General features: G+C 52.1%; 2 protein-coding genes across 2 annotated transcripts; both read right to left on the bottom strand.

Moving 5' to 3' along the window:
* Nucleotides 1-286: 286 nt before the first annotated feature.
* Nucleotides 287-3,958, bottom strand: pip4k2ca (phosphatidylinositol-5-phosphate 4-kinase, type II, gamma a). The gene is made up of 10 exons (XM_068745276.1): nt 3,555-3,958; nt 3,153-3,250; nt 2,946-3,042; nt 2,720-2,869; nt 2,485-2,631; nt 2,374-2,412; nt 2,182-2,295; nt 1,432-1,690; nt 1,256-1,359; nt 287-1,175 (listed from the first exon to the last, which is right to left on the bottom strand). Exons 1-10 carry the CDS (start codon nt 3,711-3,713, stop codon nt 1,095-1,097), a joined length of 1,248 nt encoding a protein of 415 aa, XP_068601377.1. The 5' UTR covers nt 3,714-3,958; the 3' UTR covers nt 287-1,094.
* Nucleotides 3,959-6,480: 2,522 nt separating this feature from the next.
* On the bottom strand, nt 6,481-8,301 carry igfbp6b (insulin-like growth factor binding protein 6b). Its single transcript, XM_068748222.1, has 4 exons — nt 7,950-8,301; nt 7,343-7,377; nt 6,800-6,919; nt 6,481-6,594 (listed from the first exon to the last, which is right to left on the bottom strand). Exons 1-4 carry the CDS (start codon nt 8,284-8,286, stop codon nt 6,481-6,483), a joined length of 606 nt encoding a protein of 201 aa, XP_068604323.1. The 5' UTR covers nt 8,287-8,301.
* Between the last annotated feature and the right edge of the window lie 638 nt (nt 8,302-8,939).

Genomic DNA, 8,939 nt, shown 5'->3' on the forward strand with positions numbered 1-8,939 from the left:
CCCGGACGGCGGGGTCGGAGACCCGCGTGATAACACCGCGCGGGACAGCGGGAGCGTTAGCGCGTGGGCGCGTGAAGGGGCGGAGCCGCGTTTCAAAAACATTCCTGCATCCGAAGGAAACGGGACGTCAGCAGATTTCAAGCTTGGTTTTCTGCCGCTTACTGAATGTGTGTAGGATCAGGTCACATCTCACACACACACACACACACACACGCACACGCACACGCGCACACACACACACGCACACGCACACACACGCACACACACAAAGTCAAACACATCAAAAGTTCTTTGTAAAATATATTTTGGTCCAAAAGCTGATTTTCAAAAATACAACACGCATCCATGGAGCGGAGACGTCGTACGGAACGCCTGAGCTGCTGTGGAGGGTTAGAATCACGGTTGCCATGGTAACCATGATTCTAAATCTCAGCGGCTTCCACTGACGGACCTACAGGAGGAACACGGCGTTCCTCCTTTAGCTCCTCCTCCATTGTTCAGATGAGACGCTCTTCTGGATTTTATTTAAAGGATGCAAAGCTAGCATAAAGCCGACCACGCGTTTGGCGCGCTAAACACGCTAAACATGCTAACAGCGCCAACAGATAAGAGTTTATCTCTCAAGTGTAGAATCTTATTTAAATCATTTAAAGCTTTACAAACCCAAGATTTAAGGAATATTTTTCACATTTTGGACAAACAAGCTTCACCACTTTGATACTTGAGAAGATCTACGCTAACACAATGCTACTGCTAGCAAACAGTTAGCTAAACCATAGATCTGGTTCTTCTTCACCGTCTCCATCAGCTCATTACTGCCACCTTGTGTCCGGTGGACGAAGCTGACGCCATGGCGACGGTTCGGGTCAGTAAAGTGTCGAATTCGTCGTTAAAGAGCAGAAGAGAAACGGAAGCGTTTGAATTTGATTTCTCCGCACGCCGTCCTGCTGCAGTTATTCCGTCGGGGGGAGACGCTGCTTGAATGTTAAACGTGGATCCGAGCATCCGGCTGCAGGCGACGCCCCCTCGCCTCCGGTCACATTTAAATAACGGCCGGCGCCGCAGAGGAGCCGTCGGGCCGACACGCCGCAGCGCTACGCAAAAATGTTAGCAATGAAGTCGCGAAATCGTTTGGCGTACTGCTCGGGGTGGACCGTGGAGATTTCGGCACCGGCCTGCAACAAAGAGAGAAGCAGAAAGAAAAGCATCAGCGCCGTCCGCTGAGGTCACGCCCCCCACGGCGGCCCTCACGCACCCCGTGTTTGACGGTTTTCGCTGCGTGAGCGGCCTTCTTCTTCGTGTCGTACTGAGTGAGCACGTCGATCAGGCCCATGAAGTACACCTCCCTCTGGGGGGCTCCTGGGGGGGGGGGGCGGGGTCAGGGTTAGAGACCTGATGGAGTCATTCACCTGCAGCCTGACGCAGCCTCACCTGCGCAGCTCCTGATGGCGTACACGTCCACGTACGGGTCGAACTCCCCGGGACCCAGAGGTTTGCAGGCCGACATGTACCCGGCGATCCCCTCTGGAGACGTGCCGTAGGAGCCCGCCGCCGCCCCCGCCAGCCCGTTCTCCGCCTCCGCCTCCTCCTCATTGGACGCCTCCTCGGCCTCCTCGTCCCGCTCGGCTCGGCCCACGTCGTGGATCCCGAGCAGCAGGCTGTAGTCCATGATCTTCAGTTTCACCAGGAACTGGGGAGACGGGAATAAACCCAAACGGGATTTGATTTGGGACGAGAGAGATTAGCGTCGAGCTCAGATCAAACGGGCCTTTATCTTTATTTGGTGTTAACCGCCATCAGATCAGCTGTTTGATTAAATCAGATCAGCTGTTTGATTAAATCAGATAAGCTGTTTATGATTAAATCAGATCAGCTGTTTGTGGTTAAATCAGATCAGCTGTTTATGATTAAATCAGATCAGCTGTTTATGGTTAAATCAGATCAGCTGTTTATGATTAAATCAGATCAGCTGTTTATGGTTAAATCAGATCAGCTGTTTACGGTTAAATCAGATCAGCTGTTTATGATTAAATCAGATCAGCTGTTTATGATTAAATCAGATCAGCTGTTTATGGTTAAATCAGATAAGCTGCTTGCATCTCCTGTCCTGGAGTTATGAATCTAAATGCATCGACGCTGCCCCCCGGAGGCAGACGTGTGCAACGACAGGAAGCCGCCCACCTCCACGTCTCTCCGGAGCTTCTCCAGGAACTTCTCCTTCTGCTCCTCGGTGACGTAGACCTTCTGCATGTTGTTCCTGAAGTCCACGTCCTTGAAGGTCGGGAGCTCTTTCCCCTTGAGGAATAAAATGCATCCTCAGCAGATTTCGGGATGAGGAGGAGTCAGCCGGTCACATGACGGGAAATAGATTACCCGCTCTTTGCCACTTGCTTCACGATCCACCAGAGAGCCCTGCAAGAACAAGCGTGAGCGGGAAGGTCGTGACCTGCAAGGTCAAAGTGTGGCTGAGCAGACCCCGCTCACCTTCAGGTCGTACTTCCTGTGCACCACCAGCCTGTGGCTGAACATGTTCCTCATGACGATCAGGTACGTCTCCTCGTTGTCCACGCCCACCCGGTACATCCCCAGGAACTGCGGCAGCAGGGTGCCGCCATGACACTTCACGATGTGCTGCAGGCAGGAAGTAAAGACTCAGCGCGGGCCGTCACCTCCTCGTAACGTCCTGCAGGGGGCGCCACGGCCGCCACGCCCCGCTCACCTGGTGATACTCGGACAGGATGTTGTGCATGTCTGCCACGTCCTCGCTGGAGATCTGCTTGACCACCAGCGTCCGGTCGTAGGAGTTGAGGAGGAGGCCCTCCCCCTGGTCGTTCACGCTCCTCACGGGGGGGCTGCGGGTCAACGACACCTGGAGAAGGGGAACCCGAAAGCAGCGGTCAGCCTCACGAGGCTCCTCCAGGTGCGTCGCTTCACGCCGCAGGCACCTGATAGTCCAGATCCTCGATGCCGAAGCGCTCCCTCAGATTCCGGAACACTTGAGGGCAGTATTCTTTGAACTTGAAATGTCCCGGAAGATTTTCTCTGTGCAAGGAGGAGACGTAGAAACGGGAGAAGGAGATCAAACACCCGCCGGTTTCCTCCCGACGGGAATTCCTTTCATGTTTACGCTTCAACCGGTTCGGTTGCCGTACTTGTTGAAGAGGTGGTTGTTGACTTTGATCTTGGTGTTGGCCTTAAAGTCGTCCGGCAGCAGCATGACAGGAACCGGAACCTGGTTCAGATCGTTGATCTGAAGCGCAGCAAACATTGATTCTAATCGCCGATCAATAAAGACCGGAGCAGGTGTCGCTAGCGATGACGAGAAACGAGACATTCAATTTGCTTTGATGTGAGAAAACAAACGACAGCTTGGTTGCAGCTCAGGTGATGTCACCTGTATCCTCTCTGACGTAAGAGCTGATTATATGTGTCTATGACGCAACAGTTCACCCCCACCCGGCTGCTAGCTGAGCTAGCTACACGCTCCGCCGCGCTGACCCAGCGTTAGCATCTGCCGCGGAGCTAGCTGCTAGCTGCTAGCTCCCCCGACTCACCGAGTGATTGACGCCCCACATGAAGACGCTCAGCACGGGCTCGCTCGCCCGGAACACCTTCACCTTCTGCTGGACGAAGTGCTTCTTCTTCGTTTTGGTCTTGGGCGCCAGGATCACCGAGGGGCTGGAGGTGGCCCCCGAGGGGACGAGGGAAGCCATGGCCGCCGTGCGTCTCCGCGGCCCCGTTTGACAGACGTGGCGCGAGCGCTGACGCTTCTTCCTGATGCTAAGCTAACCTAGCTTACGCTGGTCAGGCCGCTCGTCGAGCTTCGGTTGCGTTCGGCTCCTTTGGCGGCTTTTATTTTAACGCAACATTTCAAATGAAACCCGGGAGGCGAACAACTGGCGGGTTTCAAACTGACAACCACTGACAGCCCTCCACCGCCCCCTCGAGCCCACCCATGTTGTTATGAACCACGTGGTGCGTTTAGGATTGGCAGGTTGCAATGACCAAAGAAAATAGGCGGTGCTGCGTCACGTGACCACAGATAGGCGGGTACAACTTCCGTGGTGCGTTCCCGTGCCGTCCACGGTGGGAAATGTCAGAACTCTAAACGAGGAACTTCACAAAACGATTCAGCGAATTCTGTATTTAGATTAACGCGTCATGATCTGACATACATATTCCCAACTGATAATCAATTACCTCCATTGGCTATTGATAAAGTTGAATCTCAATCTAAATCTATTGATGTTTGTTCGAGGAAAACCATTGCATTCCATATTTTTACAAACTGTATCAGCTGTTTGTATAGAATTGCAGTTTGTCCGACACGCCCTGAACGCAGCACCGTACACCCGACGTACGTGCATATTCTCTATATGAAAATCTCTTTTTACATTAAAACCTAAAACGCCTTTCCTCCATGACTTAAACGTTTCACTCACATTGATTGATGATTGATCATCAATCTCATTGTGTAGCTACTATGCCATGACAATAAAGGCTTTCTATTCTATTCTATTCTAGATAAATAACATTTGTTAAGAACTGGATCAGCCTCTCCAGAGGACGGAACTTATTGAGTATTAAACTATTTGTTCTAATTGCAAATACGTATCAGTTTGTGCATGTTTTCCAAACTCTGCATAAGACTCTTACATAGACGTGTGTTATGTTTACCCACGTTTTATTTTATTTTATTATTATTTAGTGCCCTAAACGCTTTTGTGTCTTCCTTCATCTGGTGTCTGATGCACAGAGAAGCTCCTCGGATAGCAAAGGCAACCAGAGAAGCAGGAAGTGGCGCCGTGATTCTATAAAGGTCTTTATTCTCTACAAAAACCTTCATTTCGTATTATGCATGAACAAATGGGATATTCTATGTGGTTACCTTGGCAACAGGCGTGTATCAGCTCCCCGTGACGCAGGATAAAGTGAACCTTAATGTGTCAAATTATGTGTATTCTCACTGCTGGGTTACCGTGACTGGATGTGAGCATAAACCGGTTAGTATGCAGAGTAATCTGATTTCAGGAAGCCATTTGTGATCAGGTCCTCACTCAGTTCATATCTGTAAATCAGCTTTGATGTGTCAAAGTGAAGCCTTAAATAGGAAAAGATGACAACCAGCAGCCACTGTTATATTAACATATCTTTAATTCTTCTGGTTTTTTATAATTATTAGGTTTCACGGTCATATTTTCAAACCTTACAGGTCCTTTGTGCACGGACGTGATCACGGCACACAGACTGGCACAACAATGTCGTTCAGAAATAGATAAAGTCGAATCACACATTATAGCACACAATTTTATGACTTTTGCAAGGACTTTTGGAAAGACACACAATAATAAGAATAACAAATCGGAATTTGAAGTACGATGTTCCAAAATAAGAAAACATGGCGATTCTCAAAAAACGAAGCATAAATAAAAGAAAAGAAATGAAAAACACGAGATATGACTAAGATGTGCAGCAGTTGAATAGAGCTCTGATGAATGCGATGAGTTTCTCCATTAATGTGCCTTTAAAGCACAAAACGTCCCCAAACATGAAATAAAATAATCTCTGTCTTTAAATAAGAAACTGCTGACAATATAAAAATACATGGCATTGTACTGTAGTTCATTAAATAAACCAACAATTCATATATAAAATATTATATTGACGTGTATAAAAATATGCCTTACACCTTTTTGAAAAGGGAAGCAGCCGTAAGCGTTTTTTTTGTCTGCCACACAGTCGACCACAACATTCCAACAAATGCACAAACAGTCAACCGCTAAGCAGCCAGAGCGCCGTTCTGAGCGGCGAGAGGAACAGAAAGGTCAGCGCCGTGCCACGATTCTTATTCTGACATGACATACATATAAGATACCGAAGGTTCAAGCAGTACGCCGTGGAAAAGACTCAAAATAAATTAATAGGAAAGAAAGATTCTGTGGGTTAGGTGAGTCGATATCAGTGTGTGTGGAGCGAGGGGGAGAGGACGGCGAGGACGGCGAGGACGGCGAGGACATTTGCGTCGCATCGCCTGCGTAACAGTATTTCAGCCCACTGAGATCAGAACCAACACGGGCAGTGTCAGCTGTCCGAAGGAAAACGGGGAAGCCAAAGTCGAGCAGAAAGCCGGGACAAGAGCCAGGGAATGTGGCGAGCCATCGGCGCTCGGGCTGCCGAGGCGGTCGTGGAGCGTTGATGGGAGCATGCATGCAGCATGCGGTCAGGCCACGCTGCAGCGGGCGGACATTCGGCCAGATTGGATTTTTGCTGCTGCTGAACTGTGAGTTTGTCTTTCTCCTAGAAAGGACAAGAACGTTAACGTTTGTGTTTTCCACAGGAAGTGGTTTATCCCTGCTACCTCCTGTGCAGGCAGTGTCATGCTAACGCCACCCTCTCTCCCTGCATCCCTGCTCCTCCACCACCACCACCTCCTCCTCTTCCTCCTCCTCCAGGCTCAGAGCAGTAGGACGGGCTCGTCCCTCACTCCCCATCGCATGGTAAAGCACCGTCTTCGTAGGCACGCGAGGGCACGGGCGCGCCAAGCTCGTCCACGCACCAGCAGTGGCCTCGCTGCATGCCCTTGGAGGAGCGGCACTGTGCGACAGAAAGACGGAGACGGAGGCTTTCAAAGGGGAAGGACATCGAAACAGAGACACAATGATCGGTCACGTTAGCGCAGCACGGCCGAGCGCGTCCGCATGCACCGAGCAGAACGCTGCAGTGGAGCGCAGCCGGGAGCGCCCGGTCTGCAAAGCTCCAGCCCAGTGCGCCGCGGGGCGCCGGGGGACGAACACCCTACCTGCTTTTTCCTGTAGAAGCCCCGGGTGTCACAGTTGGGTATGTAGATGTCCCGGTCGGACTGGATGATGGTCAGCTCCAGACCCCTCAGGACGCTGTTGAGCAGCTTGCGGCAGGGCGCCTGAAAGCAGCAGCGCAGGGTGACAAGCCCGTCTTCGTCTCGGCGGCCGAGCAACAGCACGCGTGGCTGCGCTGGGATCAGCCACGGCGATGCAGAGCACACATTGTACGACATCATAGAACCACAATGTGCGTTTTCACGTCACTGAATGGTTTCCAGTGACTGTGCGGTTCCCTTTGAGGAATTAAACCATCGTCTTGATCGAACGGTGAGAAACCCGAGGCGGCAGCAGCTGACCTGAAACTTTCCTGATCTACAGCGTGCTCGATTAGTTCTGCCGCATAGCAGCACACACGCATGGCTTCGGGGGAGAGTGTGTGCACATGCCGCTGCAACAGCCCAAACGGCGGGCGATGCACGTTAATACCGGTCGGGAACATTCACACCGTTTATGCGCACGGGAGACTGAAAGCGTGAACTTACTCTCTCAATGTCACCGCCGTGTGAGGGATGAGGACCTGTGAGGAAACGACACACCGGCGTGAGCATGTGATACGAAACCATGGCAACGTTACTCCCAACCCGCATGCACAGCTTCACATCCCGCAGCAGCGCACGCAGCATTTGGACTCGCTTTTGCAGGTCACCAGACCGAATTCCGAGCGATCTGCTGTCAGTCGCAGTTTCTCGCTTTGAACAGTAGATGGAGATCAGCGCAACAGAAAGCCGCTCCGTCAGGATGCGGGTGACGCTGACAGTCTCATATTCATTCCAGATCCTCCAGAGAGAGGCTGAGGTGTAGGACACATCTCTGTGAAAAGGATGACGTCCATTACGGCTCCTACACGATGTTTTACTAACATGTCTGTGATCCAGGATCCCACGCTCGGTGATCGGCTCGTCATGACAAACGGCTAAAGGGTCGCAAAACAAAATGCATCGGCTCTCAAACGCTACGGAGCCAGCCGGCCCCTCTTTCCACGGTGACCGGCGTAGCATCGCACGCCGCCCTCATGCCGTAAGCACAGCCGTGCATGCTGCGGTGTCTGCGGGCATGCATGCATGCATGTGCATGCACACAGTATCTTACCTGTGGGGTGGGGCCTCTCAGTAGGACTTGTCCTGCTGTGCTTGGCGCAAATGCCCCTTCCCTGCAACAGAGCCTGGAGGGGGCTGTGCTCCCTAGGTGGGGGTACGCAGCGGAGCCCCTTGGTGCAGCTCAGGGTGTACACCCCACAGGGTTCTCCCTGGGCCAACACTGTCGTGCTACCGGCAACGTTGTGGTCCCTCGGGGGCCGACCTGCCCCGAGCGGATCCCTGCAGGAGGGACAGACCTTGAAGGGACCCAAGCGGTTTGCCCCGGTCCACGATCCGCAGTGAGCGATCAGCAGCAGAACAACGGCTGTTAAGTTAGACAGGAGAGGCATTTTGTGCTCAGGTCTCAGGTGCACCGCCCCGGCTGCCAGCTCAAGGTGGCTGCTGCTGTTTCTGGTTGAATAGTTCTCCTCCTCTTCCTCTTCCTTCTCCCCGTTTCTACACTGTAGCTCTCCTTGGCCGAGTCCCCTGCAGTATCAGAGGAGACAAATGGAGATGGAGCGAGACACAGCAGAGCACCGGCTTTTAAAGATCTGAAAGGCGGTGATAGAGGGAGAGAGAGAGAGCGAGAGAGAGCACAGTTATGACACCTTCAGGGGCAGGGACTCAGAGAATAAGAGAGAGAGAGAGAGAGAGGGAGAGAGAGAGCAAATGGGGGTGGATATTGTTGCTTTCAGAAATGATCAGACTCTCCCCGCCCCCTCCTGATCCAGCCGTCCTCTGACATTACCGATGCACACACTTTATTTCCGATGCCGGAGACCTTTCTGGAATGACCTTCGCCGTGGTAACCGTAGAAGTGTCTGCCTGGATTGTGTGGCGACGACAGAGGCCACTCACGCTGCGAGCGCCAAACGCCACCGAAGTCGTTCTCCTTCAAAGGACAGACACTCGTATCAGAGTTAAAGCTGCGGCCACAAACTGGTGCTGATTATCAACGTGGGGAGAATCCAGACGCGGGTTTGAGTCGATCGTTTCCATGTCT

Source organism: Brachionichthys hirsutus, chromosome 2 (genome assembly GCF_040956055.1).
Source record: "Brachionichthys hirsutus isolate HB-005 chromosome 2, CSIRO-AGI_Bhir_v1, whole genome shotgun sequence".
In the NCBI taxonomy this organism is placed as follows: domain Eukaryota; kingdom Metazoa; phylum Chordata; class Actinopteri; order Lophiiformes; family Brachionichthyidae; genus Brachionichthys; species Brachionichthys hirsutus.

Bases quoted from the DNA above. Each gene is read 5' to 3' on its own strand.
- pip4k2ca (XM_068745276.1), bottom strand. From the start codon at position 3,713: ATGGCTTCCCTCGTCCCCTCGGGGGCCACCTCCAGCCCCTCGGTGATC. The intron at 3,251-3,554 runs GTGAGTCGGGGG...GCTGCGCTTCAG, and splicing joins TGTGGGGCGTCAATCACTCG to ATCAACGATCTGAACCAGGT. The intron at 2,413-2,484 runs GTGAGCGGGGTC...TTGTTCTTGCAG, and splicing joins ACAGGAAGTACGACCTGAAG to GGCTCTCTGGTGGATCGTGA.
- igfbp6b (XM_068748222.1), bottom strand. From the start codon at position 8,286: ATGCCTCTCCTGTCTAACTTAACAGCCGTTGTTCTGCTGCTGATCGCT. The intron at 6,920-7,342 runs GTAAGTTCACGC...TGCTGCTTTCAG, and splicing joins ACGGCGGTGACATTGAGAGA to GCGCCCTGCCGCAAGCTGCT. The intron at 6,595-6,799 runs GTAGGGTGTTCG...TCTGTCGCACAG, and splicing joins GCTTCTACAGGAAAAAGCAG to TGCCGCTCCTCCAAGGGCAT.